The 14,064-nt window shown below is 42.8% G+C and overlaps 2 protein-coding genes and 1 pseudogene across 2 annotated transcripts; all 3 read left to right on the top strand.

Annotated features, from left to right (window-relative positions):
- On the top strand, positions 1–939 carry LOC114637223 (olfactory receptor 2H1-like). Its single transcript, XM_028785448.1, has one exon. The coding sequence runs from the start codon at positions 1–3 to the stop codon at positions 937–939; it is 939 nt and encodes a 312-aa protein (XP_028641281.1).
- Positions 940–6,160: 5,221 nt separating this feature from the next.
- LOC114637245 lies at positions 6,161–6,804 on the top strand (annotated as a pseudogene).
- A 6,127-nt stretch (positions 6,805–12,931) lies between these two features.
- LOC114637224 (olfactory receptor 2H2-like) lies at positions 12,932–13,870 on the top strand. Its single transcript, XM_028785449.1, has one exon. The coding sequence runs from the start codon at positions 12,932–12,934 to the stop codon at positions 13,868–13,870; it is 939 nt and encodes a 312-aa protein (XP_028641282.1).
- Positions 13,871–14,064: the final 194 nt, after the last annotated feature.

Below are 14,064 nucleotides of genomic sequence, written 5' to 3'. Positions count from 1 at the left end.
ATGGTCAACCAGAGCTCCCCTGTAGGCTTCCTCCTGCTGGGCTTCTCTGAACACCCACACCTGGAAAAGGTTCTCTTCGTGGTTGTCCTGTGCTCCTACTTCCTCACTCTCCTAGGAAACACACTCATCCTCCTGCTGTCCACACTGGACCCCAGGCTCCACTCTCCAATGTACTTCTTCCTCTCTAACCTCTCCTTCTTGGACCTCTGCTTCACTACAACCTGTGTCCCCCAAATGCTGTTCAACCTCTGGGGCTCCACAAAGACCATCAGCTTCCTGGGATGCTTTGTACAGCTCTTCATCTTCATGTCCCTGGGGACAGCAGAGTGCATCCTCCTGACAGTAATGGCCTTTGACCGCTATGTGGCTGTCTGCCAGCCCCTGCATTATGCCACCATCATCCACCCTCGCTTGTGTAGGCAGTTGGCAGGTGTGGCCTGGGCTATAGGTTTGGTCCAATCCATAGTTCAGACACCTCCTACCCTCCGCCTGCCCTTCTGCCCCCATAGGCAGATAGATGACTTTTTGTGTGAAGTTCCATCTCTAATACGACTCTCTTGTGGGGACACCACCTATAATGAGATCCAGATGGCTGTTGCTAGTATCTTCATCGTGGTTGTGCCTCTGAGCCTCATCCTTGTCTCTTATGGTGCCATCGCCAAGGCAGTGCTAAGAATGCGTTCTGCAAAGGGGCGCAGGAAAGCTTTTGGGACCTGCTCATCCCACCTCATTGTGGTCACCCTCTTCTACAGCTCAGTCATTGCTGTCTATCTGCAGCCCAAAAATCCTTATGCCCAGGAGAGGGGCAAGTTCTTTGGTCTCTTCTATGCAGTGGGCACCCCTACACTCAACCCTCTTGTATACACCCTGAGGAACAAGGAGGTAAAGAGAGCACTCTGGAAGCTGCTTGGGAAAGATGGGGACTCTGAGGAGAGCTGAGGGAGAAACACTTAGTATACTTTCCAAGTTAAGATGAATTTGAGTCTTTGTGGAAAAAAACTGAACTCCCAAGTCCACTCACTCTTTCATGCTTATTGCAGCCACAACAGTAGACCTAGTGAATGACAGGCTATAGTAAAAACAGAAGGGATAGTGAGAAGGAGAGAAGGAGAATCAGATGATGAGTGGGAAGGGTGCTAGATGTTTCTTCCAAAGTGAAGCATTCTCATCTGTACTGATCAAGGAGGCTCATTCGATTCAAGAAATTTAGAAGGAAGAGAAAAAAAACTTACAAAACTCAGGAAGTTCGTGAAATTTACAGGATTCTGGTGATTCCTTCTTGAGATGACATAATCAGTAAACAATTGGAAGAAAGAAATCTCTCCAAAGATCTATCTGCAAGCAAGTTATACACCAGAACCCAGTGACACAACCTACATGTGTCCTCATCTTTGCTTAAGTGAGGCTTTCAGTGATACAGCTACAGCTCTAATGTATCACCAATTCATTCTTCTGTAACTACAATAAATAAACTCATTAGTTGACCAACCTGGACTTGAATGGAATCAATTGTTTGACTTACCTTTGGTGCCCTATCTAGGATGAGTTCATCAGGGAGAGGAAGAGTAATACAGAGACACAGAGACAGACAAACAGAGAGACAGAGAAACAGAGGAAGTATCTTTAATTTACACTGAAAAGCATAGTTAATATTTGTTTCTTTTCCACTCATTTTGTTTCATTTCCATTTTATTTTGTTTATAGGTTCTCAATGCCCTTTGTACATTTTTTTCTAGTTGTCTGTACCATTATTCTATAATTCATATAGAGTTTTGTTGTTTGTTTTTGTTTTGTTTTAGTTTTTTTTTTTTTCAAGACAGGGTCTTTTTCAAAACTATGTAGCTCTGGCTGTCCTAGAACTCACTCTGTAAACCAAAGAGAGAGTGACAGAGATGGGTGGCCTCAAACTCACAGAGACCCACCCATCTCTGTCTCCCATGTGCTGGAATTAAAGACGTGTGGCACTTTAACACAAAGACATAACCCACAGCATCTAGAGTTCTTCTATAGTAATACTAGTAAGAAGTCAGAGAGACTCCCATAAAAACCTAATCCAGAGACTTTACTACTCAAAGACGAGAGAATTCACAGAATTGGTGCTCGTTTTAGAAACTTAAGAAAAACACCTAGAATATGAACTCTTTCCCTCCCCTTGTCCCTTCCTACATGGAATTCTTTCCAAGGTTAAGCCAAGGACAGAGGTACTCCAGAGATTCAAATGACCTTCCATGTGATCTTGGAGACAAGTTCTTGGGATTAGCATCCTTGCTTCTGATGAAGAATCAGTGGGCACTGTTGTTCTGGGTCACAACTCCTCATCCTGTTCTTTAAAATGAAGATAACAGATAAAGTAGTGTTTTAATTCCAGGAATTCTGGTGGGTTAAGGCGATGGAACAAGAAGCATAGATATCTACAAACCTCCTGTTCTACTCCAAGCTGATGAAATATCCCAGATGTAGTCAGCCCACCCAGTACATCTTCCCTGGAGAAGACCCTTCTTCTTCTCCAGAAATAAAGGTTCATGAGGGAATTTGTCAAAGAGCTTTGAGAATGAATAATTCTCTAGAAATGCCAACCAAACACTATATAAAATCTACTGTCAGTGCTGAAGAGATGACCCAGCAGTTAAAAGTGCTGGATGCTCGTACAGAAGAACTAGGTCCAGTTCCCAGCACCCATTAGTGGCTTAAAACTGTCTCTGGTTCCAGAGTATATAGACTTGAGACCTTCTTTTGACTGCCTTAGGCAGTCAAATACCTGTTAGTATTCTGTATAAACTCCACCTCCACGGTTACCTGGCAACAGCCAGGTAGGCCTGCCCACTATAAAAGGGGCTGCCTGCCCCCTCCTCTCTCTCTTGCTCCGTTGATCCCTGCCTGCAGGTTCTCTGCCCCCTCTCCCTTTCCCCCTTCCCTTCCCCCTCTCTCCACGTGGTCATGGCCAGCCTCTACTTGTCTACCTCTCTGTTCTCTCTCTCTCTCTCCTCTCGCTCTCTCTCCCTCTTAATAAACCTCCCCTTGTGGAACCGTCTGCTGCGGTCTGTTCCAAGCTGCATGCCATAAATCTAACAGGACCACATAGTGCACTTCATAAACATAAAATAAGAGCAAATAAAACTTAAACACACAAACTAATGAATAAATGTTACTTTAACAACTTACAATTAAAATTAATTAAATTAATTACAATTAAAGAGAATTTAACAATTCTCTTTTTTTAAGTGTTGTTTTGTTTTTACTTATGTCTATTTGTCTCTGTGTGTGTATGCTCAAGAGTGTGCAAATGTCTACAGAAGCCAAAAGATCTTGAATCCCTGAAGCAAGAATTGCAGGCCATTGTGAGCTACCACGGATGGGTACTAGGATCCAAACTCCTGTCCTTGGCAAGAATAGCAAGTGCTCTTATGCACTGAGCCATTTCTTCAGGCCTCTGAATTCTTATTTACTGATGGTGCAGTTAACATTCCGTGGTAGGGAAGACAAGGACTTGGGATACACCTCAGTGGAAGAGCATTTGCCTAGCATGTGCGTTAGCATCTAAGTTCAATTTTCTAGAAGAAAACAAATACGTTAGAAAAATGATCCAGCCATTAAGAGCTTGTACTACTCTTACTCTTACAGAAGTTCCAGCATCCATATCAGAAGGCTCACAAGCCAGGTTGGGGGAATCTGACACCCCTGGTTGCTATGAACACCTGCATATACAGATTCCAACTTGTATAAACGCACTTAGATATAATTAAAAATAATAAAAAAATATTTTTTTGAAATTCAATAGAGACAGAATGACAGGGTGAGAAGCTTGGAAAAATCTCCCTAAAAATCATCAATATATCTAAAATAATAAAACTCACCATTTCAAGAACTGGAGATAAGCTAAAAGCATAAAACAAATTCCATTTATTCCAAAAATTTTTTTTTAAAGTACTGAACCTGAGACAGAACAATGTCAGTCTCAGACATGTTAGTCTGGAGCTGGTTCCAGCATGCCTCCACAGACAGCATGAAACAAGGTTATTCAGATATTCAGACATGCCACGGGGATCAGGAGTTCTGGTAAGGGTGGAACTGCTTTCATTTGGAGCAGACATTAATAATTAATGATAATAATAATAATAATAATATACACTTGGAGGCTATCAAAAGCAACAATGCCTCAGTGGCATACAACTAGAAATTGTTAACAGAGTAGCCAGTCTGAGGTTGCAGTAGTGTTTTGAACAAACAACTGACCTGTAAATCAGCCAGAAATGTAACAGCAAATTCTTTTTCTTTTTTTTTTTCTTCTTTAGATTTTTTGAGACAGGGTTTCTCTGTGTAGTCCTGGTTGTCCTGGAACTCACTCTGTAGACCAGGCTGGCCTTGAACTCAGAAATCAGCCTACCTCTGCCTCCCAAGTGCTGGGATTAAAGGCGCGTGCCACCACCGCCCCCCCACCCCGAGTCAACTAAAATCTTAATCCAACTGAGCATAACTCTGGTGTCTGGAAAGGGTAAAAACAGAGCCCTAGGTGCTGTTTATCTTGCTGAACATAGAGATAAAAATAAAATAAAAAATAATGTGGGTTTATAAGCTACCTGAACTTAGAAAGCATTTCCCAAATTACATGTAAATCTATCAGAAAAGGGTGGGGATCTGCAATTCTGTAACCCTCAGACTAGCTTCTTTGTTGACATTTCCTAGTTGTTTGCCACTGAGTCATTGTTGCTTTTGATAGCTTCCAAGTGTGTATTTTTTTTTTCTGTGTGCCCCAAATAAAAGCAGTTCCATCCTTGCCAGAACTCCTAATCCCTGTGGCATGTCTGAATAGCTGAATAACCTTGTTTCATGCTGTCTGTGGAGGCAGGCTGAGACCAGCTCCAGAATAACATGTCTCAGACTGTCCTTCTTTCTCAGGTTCAGTTAAAGCCCAAAACCTCCAACAAACAACTGGCTGATCAGAATTAGCTTTCTTTTCCCCAGGGAAATACTTAAGAAACCCACCTCCAGAAAATTATTTGGGTTTGTCATGATGGCTCATATTTGTAAGAGACCCCGTATCAAAACAACTAATTAAAATTTAGGTGTAGCCCAGTGATAGATAGAACACATGTTTGGCATGTTCAAGGCCCTAGGTTCAATTTTCAATAATAAAAAAAAAATTAAGATCTACTCATTTTATGTATATGTATACTAATGGTGTTTTCAGACACACCAGAAAAGGGCATCAGATCCCATTACAGATAATTGTGAGCCAGGGTGTAATTGCTGGGAATTGAACTCAGGACCTCTGGAAGAGCAGCCAGTGCTTCTAACTGTGGAATCATCTCTCCAGACCCATAAAAGAATTTTTAAAAGTTCAGTGAACATGAAGTAGAGACATCAACAGCTACATAGAGAAAAAAAATTTACTCACCAGAGAAATTCAACAAATAAACATAAAATATCTGTGGTTGCCATCTATTAAATTAGGGTTGATTACAGTTGAGAATTGTTGCATATTAAACTAAATATCCACTTTTTAGTGGTGCTTTGTGGCACGTGCCTATGATCTCAGCACATAAGAGGCTGGGGAAGGTGGACTGTCTGGAGTTCAAGTCCATCCTGAGTTACATAGTGAATACTATGTCATACATAGGTACCTAATAAGACCCTTTCTCAATAAAAGGTCCAGTTTCAACCCCAAGATGAAAATGTGCATGTGTGCATGTGCATGTGTGTGATGTACACATAAAGGAGGCCTATCAATATTGATTTCTGGCCATTCCCAATGTTGCAGGGGGCGGGGGCTGGGAGGCGGAGACCTACAGTAGTGAATATGCATTGTTCAAATAAGCACGACAATGATCAGAATTAAAAAAAAGAGAAGGGAAAGGGAAGGGGAAAGGGAAAGGGAAAGGGAAAAAGGGAAGGGGAGGGGAGGGGAAGAAGGGTAGGGGGAGAAGAGGGGAGGGGAGAGGGAGGGGGAGGGGGAGAGGGAAGGGGAGACGGAGAGGGAGGGGGAGAGAGAGGGAGAGGAGAGGAGAGAGGAGAGGGAGGAGAGAAAAAGAAAAAAGAGCGAGCTCGCCAAGTTCATTTTGTGTGTTCCGGCAAGGTCTCAAGTTATGCGAAGATTGAATTCATCTACCTGAGAGCCAGCACGTAGGATGGCAAACCTTCCCAGCCTGCTCTTCCTGGAGCAATGGGCAGGGACCTGAAGAACCGGTCAGAGCGCTGGAGTACGGATATGAAGAACTCTGCTTGCGCTGTGACTGCTGCAGCTGAGTCCTACAGAGGGGCGCAACCCGGGTGGCTGAATTCCAGAGCTGATCTCGCCTTAGGGTTGGACCCGGAAGACTCCCAGGGACCTATGGCTACAGGGCGGCCGCCACCCTCGTTGCGCTCAGCGAGGGTAAACCCACGAGATCTGTCCCGCGTGGTGGTCTGGAACCGCAGCCCGCGAATGGTGCAGCCCCTGTGGGTCGACTTCCACGGTGAACCACAGCCCTTCCAGACTCTGCTGCCGGGCACCAGCCTCCGCATCAACAGCTACCGAGATCACCCTTGGCTCTTCAGGGATGCAAGAACGAACGACAGACTCCTGGTTAACCGAACTGAGTTATTTGTACCATCTCTCAACGTTGACGAGCAGTCTGCTCTGGCCAACATTACGCTACCGGTATACACGCTGAAAGAACGGTGTCTTCAGGTTGTTCGTACTATGGTCAGCCCCGAGAACTATAGGAGACTGGACATTGTCTCCTCACTCTATGACGATTTGGAAGACCACCACAACGTGAGGAAAGACCTGGAACGCTTAGCCAAGAACACAATGAAAATCAGTGATTATTAGAAAAGGCGGCCAAAGAAAAATGACTAAAGAACTTCTGGTGGTATTGATGAGTCTTGATCTAGAGATAGAACTGGCCACTTATCCTTTTAAAATAATGTTTATCCTTGTAGTTAAAAGGAAAGTTAACTAGGAACTGGAGGGTAGCTCAGTGGTAGAGCATTTGCTAGTCAATGAAAAGTCTTAGGCTCAATCAAAAAAGTAATGGCATTACAAAATGCCACTTAATATATGCACTTTCTAGAAGCATCTGGAGAAATGTTGCACTTTTGCCTACTAGCTCAAAAAAAATTGAGTATAGAATGTTTGTGCAAGTGAATAGGAAATTTAGTGTAGTTAGGAGAAAATAGTCACATCTGAATAGATCCATTATGGTTGGTAACCTGTCCCCTCCTGCTTTGGAAAAACAGACACCCTGGATGTAGAAATGAGAATTTATTTCTGAGGCCCCAGCCCTTCTTACATTAGAAGCCTTCAGTTAGTGGTGTTTGTGAACAAGCAGTGGATGCTTTGATAGGCTCCAGAGAATGAGCCTCTTTGGTTGGGAGGGGAAAGCTAATTTAAAAAGCACTAGGCAAACATCGTATAAGAAGCTGTTTTTATGGAAAGTGTTTTTTTTCTCATTGTTCAAGGCTTGTCTTTTCTTAGTCTACTCAATTTGCAGTAGTTTTCTGGTTTTGTTTGTAAACCACAATTGGCTTTCCACAGTTACTGAGGTAACAGTTGTAACTTATCTACACAGAAACCAGCTATGTTCCTGTATAATTCTAGTCTCATGGACTGTAAATGAATTGTTGTCAAGTCTGAGTCTTTTTTATTCTTTCTGTGAATCCATGAAACTCCATGTGGTTCAGTATTTTTATCAGCAGGATTTGGGTACACCTTTCTTCTGACTACAAAGTGAGTCAAAGCTAGAAAGGGCATCTTCAGCCCAGTTGCCATTCACTGTGGGTTTGTAGGGTATTCTGGAATGTTTTACAGTTAAATAAATGTTCATTTCCTTCCTTACAATCTGGACTTCATATGTTTATTAACTTCATTCTTTTATTAAATTTACATTTTATTTGTGTGTCTCTTTCTAGCATGATAACTTATTTTTCCACATTGTCATTAGCTTTTCATAAACCTCAGTGTTATAGTCTCACTTGTAATTAATGGAATTTCATCGCATTTCCTGGCAGCTGCTACAACTGTTCCTTAACACACCAAAGAAACAGGGTAGAGATTCTACAGTCTAAGAAAATTCAAACATCCCAGTTATAAACTCAGACTGCTGAGATGACTATCGAGTATGACCGTGGATCATACCTGAGACGTCCACTATGATGTGGACCTCATATCTTAATGCTGATAGATGACAGGCAGAATAATTGCCTGTGTCAAATGAGGGTTAGACATATGTCTACATAGACACAAGAGTACACGCACACTCACACACACACAAGCAACATGAACTTGTGTGAATAAATCAGAGAACTAGGCAGAATAATTGCCTGTGTCAAATGAGGGTTAGACATATGTCTACATAGACACAAGTGTACACGCAGACACACACACACACACAAGCAACATGAACTTGTGTCTAGATGGTGGGTAGAGGAGAACAATGTGACCCTGGCTATCCCTACTAACAGAAGGAGTGAGTGACTTTGTGTCTTGATCAAGAAATGCTATTGCTGGCACACTTTCTCCTGAGAGTCATCTGCCCCCTCCACCATGATTACTAGCTAATTACCTGTGGGCTGAGGAACCGCTAGGTCTCAGCTGAGTTAATGAGATGTTTCTCTCCACAGGATAGGAGTCCTGGGATCCCTCTCTCTACCACATACCTAATGTCAGGCTTTCTACCACCAGGACCACTGAAACGGATGTTAACTTCTCCAGACTGTTTGCCAAAATCTTGCTAGTCAAGGGATGTCTCTACCCCACTTGGCCTCATTTTACCTCTTAGAAAAGGCAGCAGGCTACTGTTGGTGAACTGGTCAGTGTTTCTGTGTTTACACATGAACTCTGGTGCTCACCACTATACTGCAGTAGCCTAGCAGATGAAATCTCTTTTGCTAACTTCCTCATGTAAAAAGGAAGATACTCATATTTAGAATTAATTGTAAGGAACAGTCAGAGGTGCATGGATAAATGTTAACAGCTTGGCTGGAGGGATGCAGAGTCCTCATTCAGTATCTGCTCTGTTTACGCAGTACAAATACTCCTGGAAAGGAACATTCTAGGCGATCATGGTTTAAAAGCTATCTCCTAAAAATCTGAGAGTTTAAGAATCAAATAAGCTAGCTCTAACAAAAACATGTTAGTGTGTTCTTTAAAAAGAGTCTAGCTGCAAAGCTGAATGATCCTTACTTCAATCAGAGATCTAGCTGACCCTTCAGAGACCATGCTTCTTTCTCAGTTTGAGTTTTCTTTTTGATGTCCATGCAGAAACGAGGCGTCAATTAAGAATTTCATCATGGAAAATTGCTGGCAACCAACGTAGTTCACCAGTTGAGGGTGAGTAGAGTATTAGCCTTTCTCTCATGTAAAATCAGTTTCTATGTATCCTCAACAATAGATTCCCCAGATAGGGAGTTAAAGGGGGAGAGGGCTTTTATTGGCTTGCTTTTGGGGTTGCTTTATTTTGGGGGTTGTTTTTGTTTGGTTTGCTTTTGAAGCAGATGTACCCCAGGCTAGTTCCAAACACAGACTCCATATGCAGCTGCCTTTTGAGTGCCAAGATTACAGGCATTAGGTATTAATACAAAACAGAGTGACTTATCAGCTGCTGATCTGATGGCATCACTCCCTTGTATTTTGGACAGGAAAATGCCAGTCTGTCATAGCTCCTTCTGTACTCCCCCAGGTATGGGAAATTTTTTTCTAGCATTCTCTTGGTTCCCAACATTTTGCAAGTGGGTAACCTTAGAGACCTTACTTGCCCTGAGACCATTCGCTGTAAAAATTCACGGTAAAATTGATAAGATCTTTGCATGGCTGCTAAGGAAATCAGATGTTCAGGGAGCTGTTTGCCCTACATGGCACATGTGAAGCACTCCATAATTGGAAAGTGTTAAAAGCAAAAACAAGGAATGATTACCAGACCTTCAGCAACCACTTCAGGTGACCAGCCCAGTCTTGTAGTACAAGAAACAAAAAAATTCACAGACAAATAAATGCATGTTTTAGAATAATGCAAACAATGGTAAATATAATTTATCAAAAGGGAAAAAGTTGAGCCAACTAAAGACGATGAACTCTAAAGAGATTCAGAAATAAGGCAGAAAAAAAGAAGGGAGTGACCTCCCATGGGGAGAGCCAAGTTAGAGACAGGGCTGATAAGGACAATAATTGAAAGGAGAAGGGTGTCACTAAGATCACATACTAGAAACTGTATATAAAGAAAGCAAAGGAGGATTAGCTGCTGTCACAGGATTTCTTTGGGATAATGAGATGCTCTAGAGGTAGATGGTTCTGGTCTGGTCATACGACTGGTGAGTGCTCTTTTAAAACAGTGAGTTCATATGGGAGACGGCTTAGCTGTTACTGTGCTACTTATGCTGCATATGCATGAAGACCATAGCTGAGAGCCTAACACCCAAAGATCTAAGAGCAATGTTCATACCTATAATCCCAGCATGAGGAGACAGAAACAGAAGGAACCTCGAGGCTCAATGCCCAGCCAGTCTAGCCAAATTACTGAGCTTGCAATAAAACAAGTTAGACTGCAACTGGGAAAGACACTGTACACCAACCTCTGGCCTCCCACAGGGTTACACATAAATGTGTGCATGAGAACACACACACACACACAAACTATATACTTTCAAAGTTTTACATTCTATGAAATACATCTCAAAAAAGAAAATAGTCAGATGTGCTGTAATCCCCACATTTCTGCAGTAAAGACTGGAGAATCAGGAGTTTAAAACCAGCCTTTACTACATAATGGGTTTGAGGCCAACTTGGGCTACATGAAACTCTGATCTCAAAGGGAAAAAAAAAATGAGGCCAGCAAGATGAAGCAGTGAAAAGTGTATCTACCAATCCTGATGACCTGCATTCAATCTCATGGACCCTCACATTCTGTTAAAGCAATTCCCACAAGTTGTCTTCACCATCACACACATACACAAAATAAGTGCAGTGTATATTTTGCCTGTGTTAGTACATTAACTACATGGCTAGGTACATGTCTGCAGAGACCAAAAGAAGGCATCAAATCTCCTAGAGCTGGAGTTGGGGGTGGTTATAAGCTACCATGTGGGTACTAGGAACTGGTCTAGGGTGGTCTGCAAGAGCATGTGCCCTTAACAGCTGAGCCATCTCTCCAGCCCCCATGCAATGTATTTTTAAAGGAAAAGAGACAGACAGACAGACAGACAGACAGACACACACACACACACACACACACACACACACACACACATGGGGGGTTGGGGAAGATGAGACAGCAAAGAATAATTTGTGTAATGTTGAGAGGTAGTTCCATCTTTGAGGATGTGAAATAGGAAGCGGGGTGGGGGGTGGCCACACAGGAACCTCTAAGATATGTGGAACATCTGTTTTACAACCTTAACCTGGGTACTGGATGGATCAGAGGATGAACTTGTTATTTATACTGTACATATTTGCTTTATTTATACTTTGGTTTGAATATAAGATAATAATAATGAAAAGTATTCTGTAGGAGGTAAAACAAGGTGGGAAGAAATGAAAGCAGAAGGTTCTGGAAAAAAATGACGGGACTTGTAACTGGGTGTTCTTCCATCTTAGGACACTTAGGCAGAGCCCCACTCACCCACTGCCTTCCTGTCCATTATCAGACCAGAGAACCCTATGTCCTCAGTTTAGTTTCCAGAGTAGCTTCAGCCTCCCTCTTCCCTCACTGAGCTGGCCTGCTATGCTCTAATATTTACAGCTACTTTAATGATGGAATTCTCACAGATGAAACCTCCCCCCAAATGTGCCCTTCACCTTATGAATTCCTTATTTTCATTCACTCCATACAACCCACATGGCTGACATTTATATCTGAGGCTTTTAATAACCCAACTGTGAGCCATAGTAGATTTTAAGAAGCCACTCTTACCTCCTGCATGTTAACTCTCATGAGGACTGCATGATTAGACCAACGCTACTTCCTAACCAGGGCAGCTGTTTACTAAAAGATGATTAAAGAAGACAAGACAAGAGAAACAGTCTGCTATGTATGCATGGAGTCGCATACAGTGGAAGAAAATCTCTCACACGTATAACATATTCTAAGCCAGGTTTGGTAGCTCATACTTACAGGCCCAGCATTCCAGAAGCTGATGCAGGAAGATGGCCCAGAGACAGTGGCAAGCCTGTACATCAAAACAAAACCCTACTTCAAACAAACAAACACACACGTGTACAAAAAAAAAGACTTATTCTGTCTCTGATGAGCTGCTTTATAAAATAAGAAGTATAAAATACTTCTAGTCATGCCAAAGAGTATTCACCAAGTGAACACAAAAACAATGAGATTTCAAAACTTACCAGAGATACAACCTTAAAAGTCACTCAAATAATTTGTTTTAATGTCTTTTATTTATTTTTATTTTATTTATTTATGTGTGTGGGTTTGTTTGTTTGTTTGTCTTGGTAAAATACATCTCTAAACTATGGCTCATGCTTGCCAGCTTTCTTCCTCAAAGGTACACCCTCAGACATAAAACACAGTATTTAACTTCTTCCTCCAAGAGATAATAGGCATGAGATAGCACTGAGGAAAACCAGAAAAGCACTGAGAACATAAGGCACTCAACGCATTTCTACTGAAACAGTGAACAAGTTGATTCATTCATCTGAAATCAACACTCTCCATCCTTAATCAGAAAGTCAGAGGTGCCAGTATGAGGATCTACCCATCCTCCTCCACATTCTTGATTTCCTCATGGCCACTAGACAGACAATGTTTGACCAGGTGAAACAGGTGAAGGCAAGGACCTACTTGGTGATGGGCCTGGGAGTAGACCTTGTGAGAGTAGAGGAAGAAGAAAAATGTCCACCTGGCATGTCCTGACAATGACCTGAGAAACACACAAATTTTCACCAGGCCCTTTGAACCACACTAATCTGACAGTCTCATCCCTCCAACTAGACACAGAGACCATGGTCAACCAGAGCTCCTCTGTGGGCTTTCTCCTGCTGGGCTTCTCTGAACACCCACACCTGGAAAAGATTCTCTTCGTGGTTGTCCTGTGCTCCTACCTCCTCACTCTCCTAGGAAACACACTCATCCTCCTGCTGTCCACACTGGACCCCAGGCTCCACTCTCCAATGTACTTCTTCCTCTCTAACCTCTCCTTCTTGGATCTCTGCTTCACTACAACCTGTGTCCCCCAAATGCTGTTCAACCTCTGGGGCTCCACAAAGACCATCAGCTTCCTGGGATGCTTTGTACAGCTCTTCATCTTCATGTCCCTGGGGACAACAGAGTGCATTCTCCTGACAGTAATGGCCTTTGACCGCTATGTGGCTGTCTGCCAGCCCCTGTACTATGCAATCATCATCCACCCCCGCCTGTGTCAGCAGTTGGCAGGTATAGCCTGGGCTATAGGTTTGATCCAATCCATAGTTCAGATACCACCCACCCTCCGCCTGCCCTTCTGTCCCCATAGGCAGATAGATGACTTTTTGTGTGAAGTCCCATCTCTAATTCGACTCTCTTGTGGGGACACCACTTTTAATGAGATTCAGTTGGCAGTTGCGGGTGTCATCTTCCTTCTTGTACCTCTGAGCCTCATCCTTGTCTCTTATGGTGCCATTGCCAAGGCAGTGCTGAAAACCAACTCTTCAAAAGGGCGCAGGAAAGCTTTTGGGACCTGCTCCTCCCACCTCGTTGTGGTCACTCTCTTCTTCAGCTCAGTTATTGCTGTCTATCTGCAGCCAAAAAACCCCTATGCCCAAGAGAGGGGCAAATTCTTTGGTCTCTTCTATGCAGTGGGTACCCCAACACTCAACCCTCTTGTATATACCCTGAGGAACAAGGAGGTAAAGAAGGCATTCTGGAGGCTGCTGGGGAAGGATGCAGACTCTGGGGGAAGCTAAGGACAAAATACTTGTGTGCTTTCTAAATTAAAAAGTTTCTTCATGATATGTATGCTATATTTATATGTGTGTACATATATATAATATACAATAACAATAATAAAAGAAGCTATCGACTTGAGAGGGAGATGTGTGAGGAGTTGGAGGGAGGGAACCTGGGAGGGGCTAGAGGGAGAAAAGAAAGGTAGGGGAAA

Source organism: Grammomys surdaster, unplaced genomic scaffold (genome assembly GCF_004785775.1).
Source record: "Grammomys surdaster isolate TR1022 unplaced genomic scaffold, NIH_TR_1.0 125231, whole genome shotgun sequence".
Taxonomy (NCBI): domain Eukaryota; kingdom Metazoa; phylum Chordata; class Mammalia; order Rodentia; family Muridae; genus Grammomys; species Grammomys surdaster.
This window is presented reverse-complemented; position numbering and strand designations above follow the sequence as displayed.

Excerpts from the sequence above, each read along its gene's own strand:
- LOC114637223 (XM_028785448.1), top strand. The coding sequence starts at position 1 with ATGGTCAACCAGAGCTCCCCTGTAGGCTTCCTCCTGCTGGGCTTCTCT.
- LOC114637224 (XM_028785449.1), top strand. The coding sequence starts at position 12,932 with ATGGTCAACCAGAGCTCCTCTGTGGGCTTTCTCCTGCTGGGCTTCTCT.